The sequence below is a fragment of the Fistularia commersonii genome, chromosome 12 (assembly GCF_037954325.1).
Source record: "Fistularia commersonii isolate RoL2024-O1a breed Wild chromosome 12, RoL_Fcom_v1.0, whole genome shotgun sequence".
Taxonomy (NCBI): Eukaryota; Metazoa; Chordata; class Actinopteri; order Syngnathiformes; family Fistulariidae; genus Fistularia; species Fistularia commersonii.
Genome location: NC_141295.1, coordinates 18658235 through 18684216, shown reverse-complemented (window position 1 = coordinate 18684216; position 25982 = coordinate 18658235). Strand labels below are relative to the sequence as shown.

Genomic DNA, 25982 nt, shown 5'->3' with positions numbered 1-25982 from the left:
TCCATAACGGTGGATTTGTTCGTCCCGGAGCGGATATGGACGAATACGATGAACTTTTCGAGACGGGCGATGATTTCGAGGAGCAGTTTGCAGACGAGCTGGAGGTGATGGCTCAGATGGAGGGTAAGGAGACTATGTTTTCAAAAGCTAAGAAAAAATATTAAAAAAAAATGAATTAATCGATGCCATAAACACGAAAAACTGTTTTCTGTCATCTGGTTGTGCTAGATCTGATAATAATACCCATCTCAATGTATTTTGTCACATTTAGAAGTTAACAATTACTTGTTAAACATTGACTTGTGTTTAATTTTTGCTACATAGGTAAAACTAATGTGAAAACATAGTTTACACTTTGTACAATGTGATCTTGTCACACATACTTGACATGATGAAACACAAACACACACAACAAACTATTAGATATACTGTATTTTAGGGAGAATTATCAGTTTGTGTGGTATTATTTTATTAGTACTGTTACTAATAACTGTTATTTACCCTTTGATTGTTGAATTTAATATTTTAGCTAAGCAACAAGAATGATTTATGTTGCATTAATAGAAAATCATTTTGCTGATAACATTGTATTTACCACTTGAATTGTCTGCTCCTTAATAAATGTAGACAATTTATTTTAATGAAACCAGATTTTTGATTTTGAGATTCCTTTCAAGGATTTTTTGTGCGTGTGCTTGTTATCGACAGATGAACTCTCTCACGCCGTCAAGCCTCCGCGCCGACAAGATGACATTTCAGATATCGAGCACCTCTTGCAGGACCAGCCCGCCTGTGAGTTCCCGCCGGGGGTGGCAAGCTTCGTTTTCGTCACTGCAAATATTCCCCTCGATTCTCACCCTGTTTGTTTTTTTCCCCACAGCCCCGAGGGCAAAGCGTCAGAAGCAGGACTTGAGCGTGGTGAAGAAACTTTTCCACTCATCCCAAGCCGGCGAGGTCAAAGCCCGGCCGCGGAACGCCGACGTCACGCCTCCGTCCTCTCCGGAGCAATACGAGCCCTCGCTCGCCCTCAGGTAGACGAGGGAAAGGGACCAGAACAGGAGCCGCTGCAGTTCTAGTTAATAATTACGACTGAATATTGTTGCCTTTGTTTTTCACTTCATGCATGCAGTTACTGGGCATGCAGTTACGGTCATTTTAATGACCGTAATTTCCGGACTATAAGCCGCTATTTTTTCCCACACGCTCTGAACACTGCGGCTTCAACAACGACACGGCTAATTTATGAATTTTTGGGGGCAAACGAGGGTTCAATTGCGACACCAAAGAAATTACTTTAGTGGTTTTAGTGCGCAGGAGGAAGATGAAGATAGCGATCAGCTGGAGTAGGACAAACCAGGGATAGAAAATGCATGGACTTTTCCTTGTCTTAATTATTATTCATCTTTTTCATTGGCCTTGTTACAGGCACTGCTCAGAAAGAAAGCATTTCCACTACATATTTTTGGATGTTAGCGGGATGCATTATATTAATAGTAAAACAAAAAAGTCTCTGTGTAAATATCTCATGTAACAACGTGGACACGGCTTATAAACAACTGCGGCCTATATATGTACACATACATTTATTTGGTTATTTTTAGCCGGTGCGGCTTATATTCAGGTGCTCTCAATAGTCCAAAAAATACGTTTTTATATTTAATAAATACATTTACATTATTTTATAACAACTCTGACCGGCCGGAGATGCATATGTGCTACCACAACGTCACTACCTCACCCATGCCCCAACTCCGCTGTCTATTTTATCCTCTTTGGTCTCATCCCACTTATTTTATTTATTTTTTTTGTCATCGCCATTGTCACTGTGTATGTTCCTGTCCCTGTTGTCATTTTGGTTGTCTGTTTTTACCCTTATTGTCTTTCTTTTTATCCTGTTGTCCATTCTTATCCTTGATGTTATTGTTCTCTCTGTTGTCTATTTATTTGTCTTTTGTTGTCTTTTGCTATTTTCTAATGGTTTCTATTTATATTCATTTTTATTGACACTAACCGTTACGCTGCTGTGACAAAAGAATTCCCCCTATGGGGATTAGTAAAGTCTTAGATATTCAGAATGTAAGTGATGTTCTTAAATACGCTATGAGTAACAAGCCAGAATTGATATCACACCTGAAAATTCTGAAGGTATCGCATGTTTGGGTTCCAGATCCGAACCGGCGGTGCTGGATATCAGTGGCTTGGCTGCCCTCCCGGAGAGTCCCAGGCCGCCGCCGCCGCCGAACCCGGCCCGTCTGCGCGTCCTGAGGAGGCCCCCGCCAGACGGAGACTTTATCAGCGTGACCGACGCGTCGGGGAGTCGAGTCTACCTCCGGCAGACGGAAGAACCGGCAGCAAAGGTTAATCTCGCTCATTAAGGAGACATTTTCTCCAGCAGCTTGTTTGAGCGCCTTATTTGTCTTCACTTTGTCTGCAGCTGGTGGAATCCAGAATGGTGCCGGACTCTCAGGGCTCTCTGGGCCTGCTCACGCTGCCCATCGGCGTGCTGAGAGAGCTCGAGGCCGATCGGGTAAGTCGCCAAGTCTTTGAATTTTAGCATCTTCAGAGAAAGCGTCAACTCAAATCACGGATGCAGCGAAAATCAAGAAATCGGCAGATTTTAAGCCGTTCTAAGAGATGCTGATCCAGTACGCGTTCCAGATACTGAGCGTGTCTTCACAAACATCTGTTCTGTAAATGAATATCTCATCTGCAGCGCCATCGGCAGGTTGCGGAGGAATCTCAGCGCCTCACGGATCTGCTGGCCCGGTAACCTGCCGCCCGTTTGCGCTCACACAAAAATCCATCAGGAATGCCACGATATCTTTGAACGCCTCCGGATTTCTGTCGTTCGTCCAGCGGAGTGAATGACGCGCTCTTCACGGCTGAAAGCAGAGAAGAAGAAGAGCAGGAGGACTCGGAGGGCCAAAGCTCTCGCCTCTGGGTGGACAGGTTTTCCCCCCGGAACTACGCCGAGCTCCTCAGCGACGACGTACGCCGCGTTTTTGCACAACTGTGACCCACGAGCGGGTCGACGGAAGCTGATCGGACGCCTTCTCTCCGTTAGTTCACCAACCGTTGTCTGCTGAAGTGGCTGAAGCTGTGGGACACCGTCGTTTTCGGGAAGGAGTGGAAGCCCCGGACCGCCCGGCCAGACAGAACGGCGCCCAACCAGACCTCCTTCAAACCCAACCAGTCCAACCAGAACCCCAATCGCTTCAAGAGCAAGATAGAGATGACCGAAGAGATACTCGAGGCCGAGCTGGACCAGTACCAACGACCCAAATTCAAGGTTGGCGTCAAAACCGAGCGCGACAACGTGGTCCGATACATCGGGGTTCACATGTTTCGCCTCCGCTTCAGGTGGCCCTGCTGTCCGGTCCTCCAGGTTTGGGGAAAACCACTTTAGCTCACGTCATAGCGAAGCACGCCGGGTACAACGTGGTGGAGATCAACGCCAGGTGGGTCCCGGCGGACGGGCGTGAAATAACGAGAGCTGGCGTTTACGGTAATCCCGAGTTTGTTTCGCAGCGACGATCGCAGCGCGGAGGTGTTCCAGAAACGCGTCGACACGGCAACGCAGATGAAGTCGGTCCTGGGAGCCGACGAGAGACCAAACTGCCTCGTCATCGACGAAATCGACGGGGCGCCAGCGGTCCGTTCCGTCCGGCGGAGATAAAAATCTCTCCGTTCAACAACCAAGAAGAAAAACCTACCTTTTTTTTTTTTTTTCCAACTTTCTTCCGGAACAGGCCGCCATCAACATCCTGCTGGCGGCGCTGAACAGAAAAGACGGCGGGGAGTCGGGCGCGGAGGCGGCGAAGAAGAAAAAGAAGAAAGAATCCGTCCTCCTCCGACCAATCATCTGCATCTGCAATGATTTGTACGTCTGTTTCTGACGGAATTATTCCTCGCAAAGTGTTTCCGCCCGATGGTTTGCTTACGTTCGCGTGCTTCCTGCTGCAGGTACGTTCCGGCTCTCAGGCCGCTCAGGCAGCAGGCCTTCCTCCTGGCTTTCCCTCAGACGCAACCCTCCCGCCTGGTGCAAAGGCTGACAGAGGTCTAGAAAAACACACACACACACACACACACACACACACACACACAGAAAATGCGAATCAACCATCTAACGTTTGTTTTTCTTTCTCTGCAGATCTGCGTGCGACAGGGCATGAAGGCCGACACGCCCAGTCTGATGACGCTGTGCGAGAAGACCGACAATGACATCAGGTCGTGCATCAACACCCTGCAGGTGAGCGCCGTCCTTCTCCAGCATCCGCGGCCCTGGCGGCGTCTTAAAAAAACCCACCGTCCTTGTGTCGCGCTAGTTCCTCCACGGCCGAGGCCACAAGCAGCTGGACACCAAGACGGTCCGGTCGGTGTCCGTGGGCCAGAAGGACCAGAACAAGGGATTGTTCCATCTGTGGCAGGAGATCTTTCAGCTGCCGCGCACAAAGCGGTGAGCCCGTCTCGCCGGAGCGCGCAAATACAGGAACACCTTGACTTAGGAGTGTAATTGCTTCCGCGGCCGAGGTGGTGATGCAATTTCCACATTATAATGAAAGGATATGAATCCGTTCCAACGCCCCGATTTTGTTACGCGTTTTAAAATAAGAAAAAATGAACTCTATAAACAGCAAAAGATACACTACTCAACAAAAAAATAAAGGGAACACTGAAATAACACATCCTAGTCAGAGTCAGAGAGGAGGAAGATGTGTTTGGAAGCAGAGAGAGAAAAGGAAACTGAGAGGAGGGACTTTGAATATCCTGCATGTATGTATATTGTATAGTTATTTTATTGCCTATCTGTCTATTTTATACAGTTTTATATTTGTATTGTACAGGACTACAGATGGAAATTAGCTATGAGCTATAACCTGGTACAAACATCTCTGCCTCTGTGCTTAATGTATTTGTACACTGTCTTAATTAACTTCTAAACAAACAAACAATGTTAGTACCATGACAGGAAAAGATAGAGTTGGTTGACGTGATGTAGAGAAGGAAGGTGGATATACTGTGTGTCCAGGAGACCAGGGGGAAAGGTAGTGAGGCTAGAAGCTCAGGAGCAGCTTTAAGATGTACTATCATGGTACTATCAGGAAGAGACACAGAGTAAGAATTATCTTGAAGGAGGAGTTCGTAAGGAACGTCCTGGAGCAGTGGTTCTTAACCTGGGTTCGATCGAACCCCAGGGGTTCGGTGAGTCAGTCTCGGGGGTTCGGCGGAGGTCAAGACACACATTGGTGATGACATCACTGGCCGCAGGTGATCACGCTACATAGCTCGGCCTATCCGTGCTGCAGGGATTTTGGCGTGCTCAGTTGTAGTAACTTGTGACTGTCGTGATGGTACGTCATGTGATTTCTTTCTTAATATTTGAATCCCTTCATACTAATTATGTCGGGCAAAAAAAGAAAGCGGTTCGGAAGAATACGTACAATACGGATTCACATGTATGACGGAACGTGATCGGAATCGATGTCCTAACTGCATGATTTGCAAAGACAAGATGAGCAATTCTAGTCCAGCACCGGCAAAACCAAGGGAAGGCTTCCTTCAGCTGCATGGAGATGGGAGCTACAAGAACATAGCGCTTGCTGAATTCAAGGTGAAGGGAGCCAGATTCCATGAAAAGGCTACTCTGCCTGTTCTTTGTACCCGTCAACGAAACGATCCTGATCCAATAAAGAAGGGTTCGGTGAATGCGCATGTAAAACAGGTGGGGTTCAGTACCTCCAACAAGGTTAAGAACCACTGTCCTAGAGGTTAAAAGAATGTCAGATAGACTTATGAGTCTGAAACTGGAAATTGAAGGTTTAATACTTAGTGTTATTCGTGGCTATGCCCCGCAGGTGGGATGTTTGAGGAGAAGGAGAAGTTCTGGAATGAACTAGATGATGTGATGCAGAATATCCCCAGAGATGAGATTGATAATTGGAGCAGACTTCAATGGGCATGTTGGTGCAGGCAATAGAGGGGATGAAGAAGGGATGGGCAGATTTGGTACAGAGAAGGCCAGAGGGAGCTGCGTTGTGTTTTTCTAGACCTAGAAAAGGCGTATGACAAGGTGCCAAGAGAGGAGCTCTGGTATTGTATGAGGAAGTCTGGAGTGGCAGAGAGGTATGTTCAACTGGTGCAGGACATGTATGCTCGCTGTGAGACAGTGGTGAGGTGTGCTGAAGGGGTAACAGAGAAGTTCAAGGCGGAGGTAGGACTCCCATCAGGCATCAGCTCTGCTTGCAGATAGAAGAAGAAGACTGAAATAACACATCCTGGAGCAGAATTAATGAAATATTCATTATATATGTGCGGACAACAAAATCCCACAAATATGATCAATGGAAATCAAATTTATGAATCCAAGGAGGTCTAGATTTGTAGTCACTCTCAAAATGAAAGTGGAAAAACACACCAACATTGATGAAATGTCCTTAAAACAAGTCCAAATCAATCAGTGTTGCTTCCTACGTGGGCAGTTTGATTTCACAGAAGTGGGATTGAGTTGGAGCTACATTGTGTTGTTTAAGTATTCCCTTTATTTTTTTGAGCAGTGTGTAAAAAAAACACATAAGACAATTATATTTGGTGCTAAATCCTTAACAGACTGACTCCACACTTAATGCTACACTAAATATAACTTTTCTACACTTTGTCTTAACTTAATTTATGGATGTGAAGCCGCTCCTCTCTAAAACCATCAAATCATCCCGGACCGGCTTCGAACGACTCTTACGACGCCTCGTGCGTTGACGTTTCCTGACGCCGATGCACCTGTAAGTCAAGGTTATGCTGTAGATGCAAAATCTATTGACACACGTGATCCCTGAAGGTCCATTGTTGTGGACTTCATTTGAATCTGTCGCACTCGTTTGTTTAAATTCACACACCCGCACCCGAGCGCGCAGACTTGTACGTGGCTGTTTTCTGAGAAGCGAATGTGTTTCAAGGAAGCGTATAGGTGAGCGTTTCGAGGAGGGGCCGGGATCGGGGAGCGGAGCGCGGAGGTTCGAGCACATTCTGCACCTGGCGTCCTCCAGCGGGGAGTACGAGAAGGTTTCTCAGGTAACCCGTTGTTCCTCTGCAAACCCCACACACACACACACACACACACACACACACACACACACACAATCTTAAGTTCTCCATCTCTGAAGGTCCCGCCTCCTCCTCAGGGTCTGTACGAGAACTTCCTGTCCATGCGTGTCCGGGACCCGAACCTGCACGGCGTGTGCGCGGCTCTGGACTGGATGGCGTTTTCGGACAGGCTGAGCTACGTGATGCTGCACGGGCAGAACTTCAGCCTGATGAAGTTCCAGCCCTTCCTGTCGGTCTCGTTCCACTTCCTGTTTGCCCACACACAAGTGCCGCGCATCAGCTATCCCCACAGCCACCAAGAGGTACCCGCGTTGCCATGACAACAGGGATATAGATAGAGATCCACACACACACACTTTCCAGCATGTCGGAATATAAGGTGCACCCACTAAATTTAAAAATATAGAAAAATATTTTACAAACATTAGCTACACTTGACTAGAAGTCACACCCACTAAGTTTTAAGAAAAAAAATATTTTCACATATTAACTCGACTATAAGCTGCACCCACCACATTTAAGATAAAATATTTTCACATATATTAACTTCACTATAAGCTGCATCCACTAAATTTTAAGAGAAAAAAAATTGCATATAATTGCTGCTATGGACTATAAGCCAGACTCACTATATTTTAAGAATTTTTTTTTTCACATATATTAACTTCACTATAAGCCGCACCCACTAAATTTTAAGAAAAACAAAAAACAAATATAGTAGCTGCACTGGACTAGAAGCTGCACCCACTACATTAAGAAAAAAATATTTTCACATATTAACTGGACTAAGCCACACCCACTAAATTTAAAAAAAAATCCACATATAGTAGCCGCACTGGACTATAAGCCAAACCCACTAAATTTATAATAAAAAATATTTTCACTTATTAGCCACACTGGACAAAGAAAAACATTTTTTACATATGTATGCCTCACCGGACAATAAGCTGAAGATATCCTCGTTGTAAAATAAGATATTAAAAGATTTTGTAAATGTTTATTCACATACCTTAATTGATTGTTTCCAAACGGTGTCTGTAAAACGGCCGATCAGACAAAAGTACACTGAAGTCGTCTTCTTCAGAGCCTCCGAAAATCTCCGTCACACAAAAGGATGTTTAATGAATGATTTCAACTTAAAAGCTGCATCATATGCATTACTTTTTGTGCTTTTCATGATGAGGGCGTGAAAAATATTTTGCATGTCGTGCTTTGTTGAGTGCGCCAAAAACTAGCATCGTCGTCTTCTTGTCATTGACCTCTTGCGTCTTTCTGGTTTTTGAACTCCCGCTAGAGCACCGCTGACGGCCGTTAGCAAAGAAACATCCATAGATTAGCTGCATTGTTGTTGTTTGAGCCGCATGGTTAAGAGTCGAAAATAGTATCGGCTTATCGTCTGGAAAATACTGTATATGTTTTCAAAAACAGCCTCTTCACGTCCTATTTGTGATATTAATTTATTCATTCGTATTAAGAAATTATTATTAACATTATGATAAATTAATAAGAATTTCTACATTTGATTAATAATAATAATACATACGGTTTGTATAATGCTTTAATTTAATTAATAAATAATAATTAATAAAATACATGTGTCATGCTCTAACTATTTGACACTATAACTGATATGCTGTTACCGAAAAAAACGTATCTATTTTCAAAAATGTCTTCTTCACATCCCATTTGTGGTATTTATTAATTCAATAATAGATAATCAATTAATTAAAATTAATCATTTTATTAATATAAATCACACGTCCTGCCTCAACTCTGTTGTCTATTTTATCCATGTTGGTCTCAGACCATTTTTATCCTGCTTTTTTTTTTTTTTTGTTTATTTCATTTTTGTCATTGCAATGGTCACTCTGTTTATGTTTTTATTTTGGTTGTCTATTTTCACCCTTAGTGTCTGTTGTCCATTTTTATCCTTGACATCCATTTATTTATGGATGTCTAATTGTCTCTCTATTTATATTCATATTTATTGACACTAAAACTGTTACGCCGCCGTGACAAAAGAATGACCCCTACTGGGATCATAAAGTTTATCCTATCTTAATCCCGATCGCCATGACGACAGTCAGATGATGTCACTCACCCCCCCCCAGGCCTCGTCCCGTCTCCTCGGCAGCAGGAACGCTCTGTCCACCATGTTGGCCGACATCCCAGCGAGCATCAGGACCAGGGTCAGCCGCTTCAAGCTGACCCTGGACGTCCTCACGCTGCTCCTCGACATCATCTGCCCAAAACTTCGGCCCGTAAGTATCCACTGGTGGGGTGTGTGTGTGTGTGTGTGTGTGACTTCAGTTTGGACCTGACGTTGAGAAGAACATGAAGGACTAGGCGAGCGGCCAGGAGAACAGAGCAGATATGAAGTCAGGGAGAAGTGGCCACAAGATATATACAAACCTCTTGATTGGGGAGCAGGTGGAAGCAATCAAGGGATTGTGTGTGTGTGTGTGTGTGTGTGTGTGTGTGGACAATGGACAGAGTTAATATTGTGTCAACAAGAACGGTGAGCTTACAGGAGGTGGAGCTAAAGGAGGATTCTAAGGACTTGGTGGAGGAAAAGAGTGGCAGGAAAGGTGGAGAAGATTGGAAGGAGAGATGTTCTGGAGGTGAAGTCAGACGGAGATGGTTTGGACATGGATTGAGGAGATGTTTATGGATGGAGGTAAAGGAGGACAGGAAGTGAGATGGTGTGAGATGGAGAAGAAAGTGTGTTTGTGGAGCTCAGCCGAGGAGAAGGAGGATCAGAGGAAGAATCACCAGCATCCACTGGAGGTCCTGTGGAGACGCTGCAGAGGATCATGTTGTTGTGACTGTCAACACTCACACCCGCTCCCGACGTCCCTGCTCTACTGGTTGCCATGGTAACCATTCCCCTAAAAAATACATGGCGGGTTTAGAGTGTCATCTTTTTAGGAGGGGGAAGAAAAAACATGGCTGTCCGACATTCGCTGGAATGGTTAAAAAACTTCAGGCCGCGGCCTGGTTTGGGTCTGCGCCCTGGTCCTAGTCCTGGTCCTGGTCCTGGTCCTGGTCCTGGTCTCGATCCTGGTTCCAGTCTGGCGGCCAGTTTGAACTGTCTCTATTTGAACCTGGGTGAAGCAGGGACGCTTGGAATGGGGATCTCCTCCATTCCGAGGATCTCCAGAAGGTCATACCCGTGCTTTACATTAAACATTCATCACCTCCACGACAACGACGACGACATCCCATAATACCTGCGGCTCATCCCTCCACCCGCCTTCCAGGTGAATCCGCAGCTGTTCAGCAGCCGGGAGAAGGAGCAGATGCGCGAGCTGATCGACACCATGCTGGCCTACAACCTCTCGTACAGGCAGGACCGCACGCCCGAGGGACAGTACACATACGTCCTGGAACCGTGAGCACACACACACACACACACACACACACACACACACACACACACACACATTCATAGCGTACTATGTAGGGACACACCTAGAGCAGATGTGTGTGACTGGGGTGGTGAAGGTCACTGCTCTTGTCCACACCGTGTGATGCTCTGCATGCAAGCTTAGGAATAATCTCCTTAGCGCCTGGTGTGTGTGTGTGTGTGTGTGTGTGTGTGTGTGTGTGTGTGTGTGTGTGTGTGTGTGTGTGTGTGTGTTGGGGGGGCGAAGAGGTGAAAGGATGGAGAGTCAGTGATTACAGGACAGAGGCGAGGAGGAGAGTAATCTGGAGGCTAATACAGACGGGCGTCAGGAGGGAGATGGACCATCTCCGACGGGTGGTCCATCAGTAGGACTTGTGAAGGTCCAGGGTAGAAGGTCCAGGGTAGAAGGTGCGAGGCGGCACAGCGGGCCATGCCGTCCCAGCAGCAGGACGGGCAGGGGGGCTCCTTCCTGCAGGCCCGTTGCGACCAGGTGTTGTTCACCAGCGACTGGGGTTTGCCTCTGGTGGCGGCGCTGCTGCTTCTCCTGCTGGTCTACACCTTCTTGTATCTGCCGTCGTTGGCGCATCACAACTCCAGCCTGTGAGCGCCGGCCGGCCGGGGAAGTACCTTTTTTTTTTTTTTTACGCACCTTTCCTCGTGATCGGACGGAGGGAGTTCGGAAGGACCTGGTGAGGAAGAGGAGGAGGAGAAATCTGGCTTGCGGTCGACTAGATGTTTCCTCAGATGTTCTGACATTTCTTCGCGCTAGCCTCGGCTAGAAGAAGTGAATGGGTGGGTAAACACAGGATGGAGGAGTTTGGAAGTCAACTTAAATCTGCTGAATGCATTTAAAAACAAACGAAAATCATCACTTCTCAAACACAGTTTATTTTTATTCTGTTTTTGGATAAAATGTAAATCAGGTGAACGTTAATGCTTTTTCGCAGCATGTTGCAGAGGACAAATGCATATTTCAGGTGTGTGTGTGTGTGTGTGTGTGTGTGTGTGAGTGTGTGTGTGTGTGTGTGTGTGTGTGTGTGTGTGTTCGTCCCTAATGCAATCACTGGCATTGCTGTCGTCTGCATCCTCTGACACAACTTTAGCGTCCACGTTGTGTTAAATAGCAACGTGTTGAAATGACATCCCATAACCTCCCGCCCCCCCGCTGGTTGCCTGGCAATGACGTCCAGTGTGAAGCTCCTCAGAAGCTCTAGATTGTTTCTCACGGTGGAGATTCAGGAGATGTTTGGTCCCAGACGAGCTTCTCCTGTTTGTTTTGTTTCTAAGCACATAGCAGACGCAGGGTGAGTTTGACTGCTGTGTGTGTGTGTGTGTGTGTAGAGGTGTGTGTGTGTGTGTGTGTTGAAAGATAGGCGGTAAGAGGATTACGGTTTCAGAGAATGACAGATTGAGGGGTTTAATTCTTGAAAACATAAAGCACGGCGCCCAAATTGAAAGCTTTTTTTTGTTATTTACTTTGCTGGGGTTTACCCCCCCGCGCTGTGTGTGTGTGTGTGTGTGTGTGTGTGTGTGTGTGTGTGTGTGTGTGTGTGTGTGTGTGTAGGCGTATTGAAGAGGTGGTCAGGTTCCCCGGTCTGCCCCCCCGCCGTCAGCTGACCTACCAGGCCAAGCAGACCATCAGCCGGGAGATGGAGCAGGAGAAGATGAGGAGGGCCGAGCAGATGATGCTGCAGAGGAACCCTGCCGGGGTGAGGCCAGACACACACACACACACACACACACACACACACACACACACACACCGGTTTTTAACCAGCTCTTTCAATCGGTCACGCAGAGGGAGGCGGACAAGAAGGTCGCTGGTCCGAAGGCGAGCAAGAACCACCAGCAGAGGCTGGAATCCATCATGAGAAATCCCACGGTGGAAGTCAGGGTGAGAAGAACGCTCTCTGGCTCTCTGAAGGATGATTATTAGCAGAAACAAAGATGCAGAAGAAGAAAACCAGACATTTTTATTTATCTAGTTACTAATTTTGTGCCAAAACATCATCAGCTGCATTCGTTGTCAACACGGAGCCGATCCGAGCCGCGATTGGTCGAGAGGCGGGTTGGCTCTGGACCAATCGCAGGGTGTGTGTTTGGACCGTGCGAGAACACGGAGACTCCACACAGGAAGGAACTCTGTGGGAACCCGACCAGGAACCTTCTGGCTGTGAGGTGGAAGCGCTAAACCGCTGCACCACAAAGCCAGCAGATGCTCTCTTCCGCAGCTGCGTCGTCAAGACCAATTATTTTACCTGGCGGGCCACATTTCTTATTTAATTTTTATGCACAGGCCAAAGAAAAATTAAATGAGAAATTTAATTTAGTTTTTATGCACAGGTCAAAAAAAAATGTAATAAGAAATTTAATTTAGTTTTTATGCACAGGCCAAAAAAGAATTAAATAAGAAATTTAATTTAGTTTTTATGCACAGGCCAAAAATGAATTAAATAAGAAACTTAATTTAGTTTTTATGCACAGGCCAAAAAAGAATTAAATAAGAAATTTAATTTAGTTTTTATGCACAGGCCAAAAAAAAATTAAATAAGAAATTTAATTTAGTTTTTATGCACAGGCCAACTAGGTATTATGTAAATTGAACAATTATGTAAATTTTTATGTAAATTACGTCATTTGAATTAGTGTAAATTTAACAAAATGAAAATTGTAATTTATATATTAATTTTTTGTTCTGCATTTGATTTCAACTATAATTTATGATTAAATGAATGTACAGACATTATTTTGTATGGAATCATCCGTACAAAATTAAACAAAAGGGAAAAATAAGGAGTTTCTAAATTCAATATTGATCAAAAATACTTATTGAAATAGTCAAAGAAAATAGTTTGGCGTGCCGAATAAATCCCCAGGTCAGGTCAAGAACATGCAGTCCATCTCTGCATTTAAAATTTAAAACTTTAAGATAAGATGGACTTTATTGATCCTCATCGTGAAAATTCTTCTGTCACAGTTACGCAACAGTGACAGCTTCACTAAATGAGTATAAATATAAATAAGACATCAACAACAACATCAAGGATAAGAATGGACAACAGAATGGAAATGAATAAAAAAAAAAAAAAAGACAGTGAGGTAAAATATTAAAATACAGTAAAACAGACAAGACCACGACATAAACAGAGCGACGATATTAATGACAAAAATAAATAAAATAAACAAAAATAAGCAGGATGCGAACGGACTGAGACCAACAAGGATAAAATAGACAAAGTTGGACCATGACACATGTATTATATTAATAAAAATGATAAATTAATATTAATTTATTTATTTATTATTAATTATTTATTATTTTATATTTAATTAATACATTAATATCACAAATGGGATGTGAAAAAGCCATTTTGGAAAATAGATTCCATGTGTTCGGTAAAGATATAGTATCAATAAATATGAATAGACAATTAAAAGATAGCACAAATAAAAGACATCCACAAATAAAGACAGCAGAGAGAGCAACAACAAGGATAAGAATAGACAACAGAATGGGGGAAAAGCGTGAAAAAAATGTTTAAAAGCATTAAAAAATTTCTATTCCTATCCTCCTCGAAATCAGACCACCAGCAGAAGCCTTTTTCCAGCTTCTTGTAATGGAAAAAAAAAAGTGTTTTTTTTTTTTTTTTAAATTGTTAGGATTTCTATCTATTTCTATTCCGATCCTCCCCAAAATCAAAATACCAGCAGAGACTTTTTCCAGCTTCTTGTAATGGAAAAAAATGTGAAAAATATATATTTTTTAATTGTTAGGATCTCATCTATTTCCATTCTTATCCTCCCCAAAATCAAAATACCAGCAGAATCCTTTTTCCAGCTTCTTGTAATGGGAAAAAAAGTGAATTTATTTTTTTTAAATTGTGAGGATTTCTATCTATTTCTATTCCTATCCTCCCCCGAAATCAAAATACCAGCAGAGGCTTTTTTCAGCTTCTTGTAATGGGGAAAAAAAGTGAATTCATTTTTTTTTAATTGTTAGGATTTCTATCTATTCCTACTCTTATCCTCTCGGAAAATCAAAATCCCAGCAGAAGATCAGGCCCGCAGGCGGAGGAGCAGAGCATCCCAGTCGGAGGAATGACAATAATAGGAAGCCAGTGGGCTCCGGCGAGCGTGTTGAAACTGGAAAATGAGGCTAATGAGGGAGTGTGTGTGTGTGTGTGTGTGTGTTGACCTTGTAATGGAGGGCCGCGTCCTCGATTAGTAACTCCTCCTTCCTCGTGTTTTTGCCCGCAGCCCGAGGTGGATTTCTTCGGACGAGCCGTGGCGCCCAAACCCGAGAGAGCGGCGGCGTCCTCAGACAGCGCAGGTACCGTGGCGACGGGGAGGGGAGCTCCATTTGCGTGGATTTAAAAATAAAAATTATTATTTTAAAAAACACCCTGGAATGATTTGAGGAGTTCAGAAAATAAGCGTTAAGTGACCTTAAACGCCCTCCAGGGTTCCGTGGAAAGAACAGGAAATCATCAGTGGGGATAAATGTGTTTATCCTCACTAAATCCTGTGCCGTGATTGGACGGTTGGGCCGCAGATGTTTCACGCGTCTGGACTCGGCGAAGGGACCCAAGTTTGTTTTTTTGTTGTTTTTTTGATATAATAAGCTTAAATGTAATTGGTTAATCACTTAATGTGATTGAGGCGAGCGAAAGCGATTGGTTCAGATGACACACACACACAAAAACTGTTTTGTAATCCGGGCTTTGCGGTTTTACAGAAAACAATGAGCGTGAAAATATTCTGAAGCGCTTCTTTTAAACAAGGCAGGAGGAAGAACATGAGGTGGCCTTCAGCGTTCCAGATGAAGAATTGGCTGAAGGGAAACTTGGGTTTCCAAGTATTTTCCTGTGAGATTTCATAGTAAACAGAAATTTGTGGGTCTCGAACGGAGAAGATGGGGTGGAAGGAGGGAAAGAAAACAGGAAGTGAAAGGAGAGGGTTAGATGGAGGCAGATGATTGGCTGTGGAGACCTCAGACGGGCGCCGCCCGAAGCAGAAGACGACTTTGAGTGTCTCAGCAAATATAAAGAAATGACTTAAAGATGAATTTTGGTCACGGGAGAATCTTAAATTACCGTCCTCTCCTTCTGTGCAGGTGAGAAGAGCGCCGTGGTCGCCATGGGAACGGCTGTAGGGAACAGCGACGTGTGGTTCCGCTTCAACGAAGGCATGTCCAACGCCGTCAGACGCAACATTTGCATCCGAGAGCTGCTGTGAGGCGTCGTGTGTGTGTGTGTGTGTGTGTAAATAAGATTTGAAAAATAAAAAAGCAGAAGGTCCAGGACGCGCGGGTGGTAAATTCAAAACAGTCTTTATTTTGATTGACAGTGTAAAGAGCCAATAAAAAGGTGTTTTTTGAACTTCTCTCAGCAGTCCATGGAAACAAACAAAAAAAAAAAAAAAAACATCTAGAAAGCTACGCCGTGTCGAACACACTCACACACACACAGTCCGAAAGGGCATTCAGGAAGTCTCCAAATAAATAAACATAATAATAATAATAATAGCAATATTCATGTGAGAGAGTGTTAGTGCAGCGTGACTGTGTGTTGGGAGTGCGTGATTCTTTGTTTCCGATGCATCCGTGCTTGATTGTGTTTGCATATATGTGTGTGTGTGTGTGTGTGTGTGTGTGTGTGTGTGTGTGTGTGACCATTAGAGGATCACACACTTGCCCTTCTCCACCCAGGGGTTAGCTCTCATTAGCTCAGGATTCAGGAATGGATCTTCGCAAACACAGCCCTCGATCCACTTCACCAGCCTGCGGACACACACACACACACACACACATCATTAGTCCTAATCAATACTCCATAAGCAGAGAGCATTTGCAAAGCACTCTGCGAGGACAATGTGGACCTCAGATGGTTGTTGCAGGAGGTTCTTAAATCCCATCAACTGACATTCAAAGTTTTTTTATTTGGGGGAAAAAAAAAAGGACCTTCTCGACGCATCACACACACACACACACACACACACACACACACACTCACTCTGTGACGGTGATGGAGGATTTCTCCCGGTTGATGGCCAGCTGATACTGAAGGCTCTCCACTTCCCTCCTCATCTGAGGCACGTCCAGCTCCTCCATGACGACGCTGCCGTTTGAAAAGAAGAGCCCGGAGAGGGAGAATAAACAGGGAATTCAAAACGATGCCGGATAAATGAAACACACACACACACACACACGCCTCCATTCACCTTGTCTGGGCGTGTGTTTGATTTGCTCTATTTATACATCGACTGTCGGGGGGGGGAAATGTAAACTGCAGGTCTGACACGCGCCGGCGTGTCCTGGAAAACATGAGCGGCCTGGAAAACAGCGAGTCACGCACCGAGAAGATGCAAAAATAGGGGAAATAAAGACGTGCTTTGAGAGTCCGAAGGCCTCGTCCTCCTGGAAGGTCAAGCTCGGGGTCGAGAAGGTCGCGTCGCACCCGACCGACGGAGGCTTCTCGGATCGGACCCGTCACGTATTTGCGGCGCGAAGGGAGGGAAACGCCGAGCTTTCTTCGGAAGTTCTGTTATCTCAGCTTGGAGTTGTGACGCAACCGCTATCAGGGCGAGAAGTTAACGCCGGGTTGTCGCTTTATTATTTTTTTTAATGGGATTATTTGTCTTTTGCACACTGGATGTTTTCCCGTTCTAATTTGCACATGACCCCTCGCTTCCAGTCCTGCACACATTATTTACATTTCTGCCGTATCGGTCACACGCCGAGCCTTTATCGCGCTATCGTGTTTTTTAGCTTTTGTTTCCACAGCAAAGCAAGAATGTCGTTGTGCAAATGAAATCCTAAAACGGGGAAATAAAGGAGTAGAATTAAAATAGTTTACATATTCTGCCTTTGTTTATGAGCCGTGGATTTGTGGGGGAATCTGGGAATTATTTCAGAACAGTTTTTTTTTTTTTCCCTGTGGAAGCAAAAGAGTAAAACATGTTTGTGTGTCGCTGCACTACATTACCCACAATGCACCGCGGCCCGCAGGAAGGCACAGGACGCACAAATCAGCGTTTTCTGTTCATATTCACGATTTATTAGATCTGTTTATTTATTTCTAAGAGCTTGTAGAACCGTTTCCAAGGAATTATGGGACGGATTTTGCGATTCGGAGATGTTAAACTTTGTTTTGATAACGGTGCGTTCACTGACCGGGATTAAAATTCGTTTTTGACAGGAGGTTCACTGCTGCGACCACGAGGGTGGACGTAAACAAAACGTCAATTTAAAAATAGATAAATAAGAATAATTGTCAATAAATTACAGCAATTTCCAAACGCCATTGACTTTCAGCAGAACGCGCCCCCTTGTGGCCACGAGTGGTATTGCAACCTCTTTCCACGGTCCGTGACAGCGGGAAATCATAACATTCAAACCCGGTATTTGGGGGTGTTTTCGGGACAATCCCGCCCCCCCGGAGCCTCGGGATTGTTGTTTTCATTATTCTAATAATTATTATTATCATGAATAATAATCCAGAGAAATATCCACGGAGCACATTCTGACTTTCCTGCCCACTTGGTGTGTGTCCTGCCCCACCCTGCCACCAGGCCCGGAAGGGGTGGGGGTGGTATGTGTGTGTGTGTGGGGGGGGGGGGGTCCATCCCATCCAGGCAGTGGATCATTTCACCCCCTTCTTGCACCCCCCCCCCCCGCAGATCTAAGTAGGTCGCCTGTCCTCGACCAGCATCCATCCATCCATCCCGTCACGCTCCACGCAGGAGAGAAGAAGGCCCGCCATCCCCCCCCTCCATCACATCCCCCGCGGAAAACAACCCCTCCTCCCCCCTCCCACGAAGGGGAGGAGGAGGGTTTGCACACGTCAAGTGCATCGATAAACGCGGCTGCATCGACGGTCGGTCGACGGGTGGGGGGGTGTTGGGGAAAAAAAGGAAGGCAGGAAGAACCGCATAAACAGCGGGTCTTACCGTCTGGGGCTCCCGGTCGGGAGATCGAGGACCGCGGGTGTGTCTGTGTGCGCCGCCGGCGGAGGGAGGCTTCGGAGCGGCTGCAGCGGAGAGGATGGGCGGCGGAGGAAGAAGAAGAAGAGGAGGAGGAGGAGGTGGTTGTGTCGGCGGATGGCACTCCCCTGCGCTGCTCTCCCGCTAGCGACTGGAGGCGGGATGCGCAGGGCGGAGGGGGAAGCAGCGGAGGGGGAAGCAGCGGAGGGGGAAGCAGCGGAGGGGGAAGCAGCGGAGGGGCGGCGGCTGCAGACTTTGGCAGTCAAAGCAGCCGCAGCCGCAGCCGCAGCTGCAGACGCACCTGGACGGAAGCCCGGAGGTGCGGGGAGAAGATCCCGGTCCTCCCGGTCCTCCAGGTCATGGAGAGTTCTTCACCTGGAGATGTTTCAAGGTTCTTCTCACAGGTCTTCTCCGGGTCCACTCACCTGTGAGGAGTTTAGTTGCAAACCCCGACAACACCCGAGATAATAATAATAACCTTTATTTATACTTGTAAGACCACTGAGGTCTCCCTCATTTTCAGGGTCGACAAGTTTACAAGCAAAGCAGAGCACAACAATAAAATTAAAAACAGGAGATAAACTTAAAACAGGTGAAAATGAGATTAAATTAAAGACAGTACGGAAGCAGTAGATAAAACTCGAAACAAGTAAGAATGAGATCAAATTAAAAAGTACAAGGGGGTGGATAGAACTAAAAACAAGTTACAAATTAAAAAAACAGTAGATAAACTAAAAACAGGTGAAAATGAGATTAAATTAAAGACAGTACGGAAGAAGTAGATAAAACTCGAAACAAGTAAGAATGAGATCAAATTAAAAACTACAAGTGGGGTGGATAAAGCTAAAAACAAATACAATCGGCAGTACAAATTAGATAAATAAGAATAAGAACAACTTTATTTGTCCCGAAGGAAATTGTTGTGCCAGAGTTTCAAGTAAAACATAACATAATAATAACATAACATAATAATAAATAATAGCAGGAAATTGTATCTTCTGCTTCTTTCAGCTTCTCTCTTCAGGTGTCGCCACAGCAAATCAACTTTCTCCATCTAATCCTATTCTCCGTATCCTCCTCTCTCACACCAACTACCTTCATATCCTCTCTCACTAAGTCCATAAATCTTCTCTTTGGTCTTCCTCTGGATCTCCTGCCTGGAAACCTTCAGCAACGTTCTACCTTTAGACACGAACAGAGGAGTATTCATGTCCAAACCATCTCAGTCATTACTTTGTCTCAGTCATACATGTCCTGCACCTCTGTGATAAATTCTTCTTTTCCTTTCGGCTTCTCCCTTCAGGGGTCACCGCAGCAAATCCAACTTCTCCATCTAACCCCATTCTCTGTAACCTCCTCTCTCACACCAACTACCTTCATATCTTCTCTCACTACGTCCATAAATCTTCTCTTTGGTCTTCCTCGAGACCTCTTGCCTGGTAGCTTCTATTCCACTATCCGTCTACCAATATATTCTCTATCCCTCCTCTGTCCACAACCCAACCATCTCTGACCTTCTCTCCAAAACATCTAACATGTGCTGTTCCTCTGATAGACTCATTCCTGATCCTCTCCATCCTGGTCGCTCCCAAAGAGAACCTCAACATCTTCATCTCTGCAACCTCTAGTTCTGCCTGCTGTCTTTTGGTCATTGTAACCAGTAGGAAATTGTATAAACACTATAAAAAAAAGGGGGGAGAATAAGAAATACAAATAAAACTATAAAGTGTATAAGTAACAAGTCAAGGCTATAAAGTGTCTTAACCCTCGTGCGATCTTAACATTGTGTTTACTCCCCTTGTACTACAGGTCAAAAATGACCCATAAGACAATCTTTGTACCCTAGTGGTGTACAGCCCACATGGAAACAACAAAAAAGAAGTACCACTTTTTTAAATTATGGAGTCTCTTTAGGAAAAGTCATAAAATTTCAAGTTGGAAAAAAATAGGTTAAGGTGTTTTTTTCTACAGCTAAACGTGATAGTGGGTCACTTTTGACCCCGCAAGGGTTAAGTATAAAGATTTTAAGATTCCTGCGGCTGAAGGGAGAGGAATTAAAAACTCCGACGGCCTCAGGTAGGAAAAACCTCCTGTGTAAAACCAATGTCACCTGCACTGAGGATCCTGACCTTGGGAAGAAATAGACAAGAATAGAGATACTTTATTGACCCCAAAGGAAGTGAAAGTGTAAAACCCGTCACACACGTTGCACGGATCAATCATATTGCACAAATCGTCCATCGTCTTCTAAGCAATGAATGTTTTACTGTGCAACAACCAATAAATGTATGCATATACATGTAGTTGGAAATACAAATATGTATACATTACATGCACACTGCTTAAAAAAAATAAAGTATCACTTTAATTACACATCCTAGATCTGAATGAATGCAATAAATACTTTGTTCTTTACGTAGTTGAATGTGCTGACAGCAAAAAAAAAAAAAACACACAAAAATGATCAAATGTATGAACCCATGGAGGTCTGGAAGTGGAAAAACACACGACAGGATGAATCTCCTTAAAACAAGTCAAAATAAATCAGTGTTGCTTCTTAAGTTTGATTTCACACAAGTCTGATTGACGTGGAGTTACATTGTGTTGTTTAAGTGTTCCCTTTATTTTTCTGAGCAGTATATTTTTACATAACTTTATTAATTTTGATCTTTACGGTTCTTTTTATTTTTATTATTCATTATTTTTATTGTTTGTTTTTAAAGAGTTCTATTTTGATTCTTCCTCACTTGAGCTGCTTTCAACGAAAATCAGTAAAGTATTCTGATCCAAAAAAATATTGGTAATTATATTAAAAATAATGGACTTAGACGCTGTCTGGGAGGAATAACACACATAAATAAGCTTGAATGCTTGTCTCAAACTAAAATGTGTTCAAAAAAATAGAAAGAATTATTTCTTTAAAAAAAAAAAAAAAAATCAGTTTATAACACATTTCGTTGTCTGTTTTAATCCTAGTTGGTGTCGTTTATTTTTTCTCCATTGTTATTGTTACAGTTTCTGTTCTTATCCTTGCCGTTGTCGTTTTGGTTGTTTATTTTTTTTACCCCATTCTGTTTATTTTTAATCACTCATTTTTCTGTCTTTTATTGTGCTATCCTTTAATTGTCTCTTATTCATATTTATACTCATATTTATTGTTATTGATATTGTCATAGTTGCGCTGCTGTGACAATTTGTACCTTAAAATTTAACTCAGGGCGCTGCCATTATTAATTCCTATCAATTGTTATTTATTCCATTTATATGCCTTTTATTTATTTTTTTATTCGGGCTGTATGCTATGTAGAATCAAAATGTGTTGCATATTTTTTAATCAATTAAACAAAATGACATCTCTGCATGCGACGAAACATTTTGAACTCCAAAAAAAGACGTTGGGTTGAAGGTTACTTTAAAGCAAAATACTTAATATTTATTTAAGTCCTTCTTGTATTTATGAAAAAAAGCTAGACTTCTGCACATGCAGTTGCTCATTAAGAATGACAAAAATATTCAAACATGTTTTATTAAGATGCTTCAAGATCACCATAATCTTCAAATTTAAAATTACATTTTAAAAACAAACAAATAAAACAGATTAAGTGAAAACTTTATATTATTTTCTCAAGCCCCGGGTTACTGACCCCTGAGCTAGCACAGTGCAGGCCATCTTGATGACGTATGGAGGTTGCTCGTGCTAACTTTAGCTGTAAGCTAGTGTTAGCTTTGGCTCGCTACGGTACGGTTTATACACTAATAAAGCCACATTGTCCTGCTTTTGTGTGAAGTTATGTTTTACTTGAAACTCTGCAGAGGCACAACGATTTCCTTCGGGATAAATAAAGTTGTTCTTATTCTTACTCTTAAAAAGGAAGCAAAAGGACTGATGCTAAGCTACGCACGCATCGTTTGTTAAGAGCGAGAAAAATATTTGAACGCGTTTTATTGAGATGTTACAAGATCACCCGAATATTCAAATTTAAATGACATTTTAAAAAAGAAACAAAACAAATTTCAATTAAATACGTGTTCATTATTTTCAAAAGCCACAGATGGCGACCCCTGCGCTAGCACACTGCATGCTAGGTTGATGGCGTATAGAGGTTGCTTGTGCTAATGTTAGCTTTGGCTCGCTAACGCGCTGTTAAACGCCCACCTCTGCTCCCTTAGATTTCATTGATTCACTCATATTGCTGCTACAAGTTTTTTGATGCACAGGAGTTCATTAGCATTCTGCTTAGTTGTTCTTATTCTTATTATTTTTGTCATTGCTATTTTCCCTCAGTTTATGTTCCAATCCTTCTTGTTGTCTTTTTTTTTCTCCATTCTGTTGTCCATTCTTATCCTTGCCGTTACTGTTCTCTCTGCTGTGTATTTGTGAATGTCTGTCACTTTTTTATAATTGTCTTCTATTTGTCTATTTATATTTATTGATACCTTAACTGTTACGCTACTGTGACAAAAGAATTTCCCCCATTGTTGGACAATTTAATGTGCGCTCCTTATACACTGCTCCAAAAAAAATAAAGGGAACACCTAAATAACACAATGTAACTCCAAGTCAATCAGACTTTTCTGAAATATAACTGTCCACTTTGGAAGCAACACATTGATTTGGACTTTTTTTTTTTTTAAGGACATTACATCGACGTTGTGTGTTTTTCCACTTGAATTTGGAGTATGACTCCAAATGCAGACCTCCATGGGTTCATACATGTGATTTCCACTAATGATTTTTGTGCCATTTTCTCATCGGCACATTCAACGATGCAAAGAACAAAATATTTAATAAGAATATTTCATTCACTCAGATTTGGGATGGGCTATTTTAGCGATTTATATGAATATATACAATAGTGACCCACCTGTATGATTGCGATGGGATTTGCATGGGTGTGCCGATGACATCATCCAGCACACGCTTTGCATCTCCTTTGTCTTTCTGGATTGCGAGAATGTCCGTCCTGCCCAAATATATGGAAAGTAGTTGAACGTGGGAGCCTGGATCCTGCAAGTGCACCTCCTGGAAGCACGGAGAAGACGAGGTCTTCCCTCCAGGATCTTGAGATGATACACCTGGTTGTTTCCAATGCGGTGGAAAAAGTCATGACAGATGGCACAAAGTAAAAAAAGGATCTAAATACAAATTAACACCAAGTTCAAGGTGGGAGGAAAAGGAATTGAGGACCAGCAATATGACCAGTTATTTAAGAAGACATGCTGGACCAGGTGGAGATGATCAGTGTAACGAAGACCAGGACTGGTCATCCTGTCCAATCACTTGAAGATATAGATGACCTGCTCCCATCATTGCAACTAAAGCAAAACCAGATGGATAACAAATTTTCCCCAAAATGGATGTCACAGTAAATTCAGCATAAAGCTGAACACTCTGACCTTACATTCGGTTCGGACACCTTTTTTGTCTACGTCATGTATTTGTCTTATATCTTGTTGACCCTCATAGTTATGAGTGTCTCATCTTATTTTAAGTATGGTCTCATCTCACTTACCCTCAGATACTTTTATCATTGTATTGTTTGGTTTTTCAGGTTGTTTTTGTCAGTTTTTTCACTGAAACAGAGCGCATAATATACAATATTGACCCGTTCACATCAGAATTGAAATACACACTGAATGCCACATATAGAGGAATGTTTATTATTATAATCAAAAACAGACATTTCTTCATTGTAAAGAAATCCGCATCAGCAATGGTCTCAAAAGAGCAGAAGCTCGTTGGAAGGCGATTTAGGGACCAAATGTATGGCACCATCACTCCTGCAGCTCCAGCGCTGGACTTCTGCTCCATACAGTCATCCCTGGGGATGAGGATGACAGGAGGGTGGTTATCAATAGATTCAGGTGGTGGTTGAACATGATGTTCTCTGAAGGAGCCTCAGGAAGAGTGTCGAATCAGGAGCTGGAGTCCAGCTCTCATAGTAGGTGTCAGAAATGTTTTGTTTTGATTGGTCATCACTGGCTTAAGTCAAGTTTCAAAACGTGCTGCAAACAATAGCCAGAACCCACCAGCTCCTCTCCAGCCCTTCCTCCTTCCTCTCCAGACCTTCGTCCTTGGTCTGAGCTGTGTCATTCCCATCAGGATCTGGTTCAGAGAAAGAAAATTTGCATCACACATTGTACCTTCTTTTGTTTGCCCACAAATGCCTGGTAATGAAGCCTCAGAGAAACAGTTTGAATCAGAAGCTGCAGTGCAGCTCTCATAGTAGGTGTCAGAAAAGTTTTGTGTGGATTGTCATCACCGGCTGATCGAATCTTCAGCGCACAACAGGTCAAACTCACCAGGAGGGAGTCACATCTTCAGAGTCCGCTCTTCACTGCAGGACAAACACACCAGCCAGATTTGTATCAAACGGGTTGCAAAGAACTCTGTTTGGTCCGAAGGTCGAAAATAATAGTTACTATACTAGCGATGACATCTCTGTATGTGGACATGATAATCTTAAGTCACACTGCACTTGCACTTTGTTCGAACACACCTGTTTACATTTGAATATGCTTTTCAACATCTACCATGTATTGCTAGCTAACTAGCAATACACTAGCTAGCTAGCAATACACGGGCCTCGCCGTTGACGGCAAAATAAGCAAAGACTATAAGGAAGCTGTTCAAATTAGTCCGTGCTATTCAAAACTCGCCCACCACGAAATTTGTTTTAAAAGAAAATTTCAGCTCATAAAGCCCCGATCTTCTCCACCCTCTTCCATGTGTTCATACTTCGACCACGTGTTCCGTGAAACTCACCGGTTATGTTTTAGCTTAGCGTAGCTTCCATTGACATGATCAACCATATATACGGTGAAACATTTTCAATATCTGCCACTGCCATGGTGCGTAGAAGGAAAAATAACAACTGAACGGGGCTCTCGGCTCCATCTACGTGCCTACTCAGTATACGACAGTCAGAAAGGAAGTTTTTTTGCTCGGAGAGAGAATATATACAACCCATGTTCACTTCCGGTTACGGCGGCGGAAGTCCCGCCCCCTCTTTCGGACTACAACTGGACTGAGCTACCCAAAATAGTTTTATTCGTTTTCGCAAAAAATAGACAAAAAATAAAATTTCAAACGTGGACACATCAGTAATGGGCTCTATGTGATCGACTTGTGAATTTATTTTTAAAATGTTTACTCGATTGAACGCTTTCCGATGCGGAAGTGCTTCGAAGGCGTCATGGAACTTGTAGTTTTGTAGTCCAAGTAAACGAGTAGAGGCGCACAAATCTTATGAATGAACTGTAATCTAAACACCCTTACAAAAATAATGATTAAAAAACTGTATTTTTTTTATTTGAGAGATTAATTCTACATTTCTATTATTCACAATGACTCTGTAATTCCAATTCTTCTTCTTCTTCTTCTTTCGGCTTTTCCCGGCAGGGGTCGCCACAGCGAGTCAACTTTCTCCATCTAACCCTATTCTCTGTATCTTCCTCTCTCACACCAACTACCTTCATATCCTCTCTCACGACGTCC

General features: G+C 43.5%; 2 protein-coding genes, 1 long non-coding RNA gene and 2 other non-coding genes across 5 annotated transcripts; 1 reads left to right on the top strand and 4 right to left on the bottom strand.

Moving 5' to 3' along the window:
- On the top strand, positions 1 to 15877 carry chtf18 (CTF18, chromosome transmission fidelity factor 18 homolog (S. cerevisiae)). The gene is made up of 22 exons (XM_086157551.1): positions 1 to 123; positions 709 to 792; positions 881 to 1031; positions 2168 to 2357; positions 2435 to 2527; positions 2714 to 2766; positions 2857 to 2989; positions 3065 to 3289; positions 3361 to 3458; positions 3529 to 3652; positions 3750 to 3880; positions 3964 to 4057; positions 4151 to 4249; positions 4326 to 4456; positions 6951 to 7065; positions 7176 to 7400; positions 9210 to 9359; positions 10359 to 10489; positions 12069 to 12213; positions 12303 to 12398; positions 14762 to 14834; positions 15618 to 15877. The coding sequence occupies exons 1-22, from the start codon at positions 36 to 38 to the stop codon at positions 15737 to 15739; spliced, it is 2751 nt and encodes a 916-aa protein (XP_086013677.1). The 5' UTR covers positions 1 to 35; the 3' UTR covers positions 15740 to 15877.
- Positions 15813 to 18662, bottom strand: LOC147229065 (guanine nucleotide-binding protein G(I)/G(S)/G(O) subunit gamma-13-like). The gene is made up of 3 exons (XM_086157550.1): positions 18452 to 18662; positions 16516 to 16620; positions 15813 to 16283 (listed from the first exon to the last, which is right to left on the bottom strand). The coding sequence occupies exons 2-3, from the start codon at positions 16611 to 16613 to the stop codon at positions 16178 to 16180; spliced, it is 204 nt and encodes a 67-aa protein (XP_086013676.1). The 5' UTR covers positions 16614 to 16620; positions 18452 to 18662; the 3' UTR covers positions 15813 to 16177.
- Positions 18663 to 24124: 5462 nt separating this feature from the next.
- Positions 24125 to 25439, bottom strand: LOC147229062 (uncharacterized). Its single transcript, XR_015106902.1, has 4 exons — positions 25251 to 25439; positions 24788 to 24822; positions 24515 to 24590; positions 24125 to 24306 (listed from the first exon to the last, which is right to left on the bottom strand). It is a non-coding gene; the product is annotated as an uncharacterized LOC147229062 (long non-coding RNA).
- On the bottom strand, positions 24379 to 24469 carry LOC147229064 (small nucleolar RNA SNORD60). The gene has a single exon (XR_015106994.1). It is a non-coding gene; the product is annotated as a small nucleolar RNA SNORD60 (small nucleolar RNA).
- On the bottom strand, positions 24662 to 24752 carry LOC147229063 (small nucleolar RNA SNORD60). Its single transcript, XR_015106993.1, has one exon. It is a non-coding gene; the product is annotated as a small nucleolar RNA SNORD60 (small nucleolar RNA).
- Positions 25440 to 25982: the final 543 nt, after the last annotated feature.

What these genes read in the sequence shown, in the direction of transcription:
- chtf18 (XM_086157551.1), top strand. Translation starts at nt 36, where the DNA reads ATGGACGAATACGATGAACTTTTCGAGACGGGCGATGATTTCGAGGAG. An exon ending in CTTGCAGGACCAGCCCGCCT is followed by an intron (nt 793 to 880) that starts GTGAGTTCCCGC and finishes TTTTCCCCACAG; the next exon opens with CCCCGAGGGCAAAGCGTCAG. An exon ending in TACACATACGTCCTGGAACC is followed by an intron (nt 10,490 to 12,068) that starts GTGAGCACACAC and finishes GTGTGTGTGTAG; the next exon opens with GCGTATTGAAGAGGTGGTCA.
- LOC147229065 (XM_086157550.1), bottom strand. Translation starts at nt 16,613, where the DNA reads ATGGAGGAGCTGGACGTGCCTCAGATGAGGAGGGAAGTGGAGAGCCTT. An exon ending in TCCTCCATCACCGTCACAGA is followed by an intron (nt 16,284 to 16,515) that starts GTGAGTGTGTGT and finishes GTGTGTCCGCAG; the next exon opens with GCTGGTGAAGTGGATCGAGG.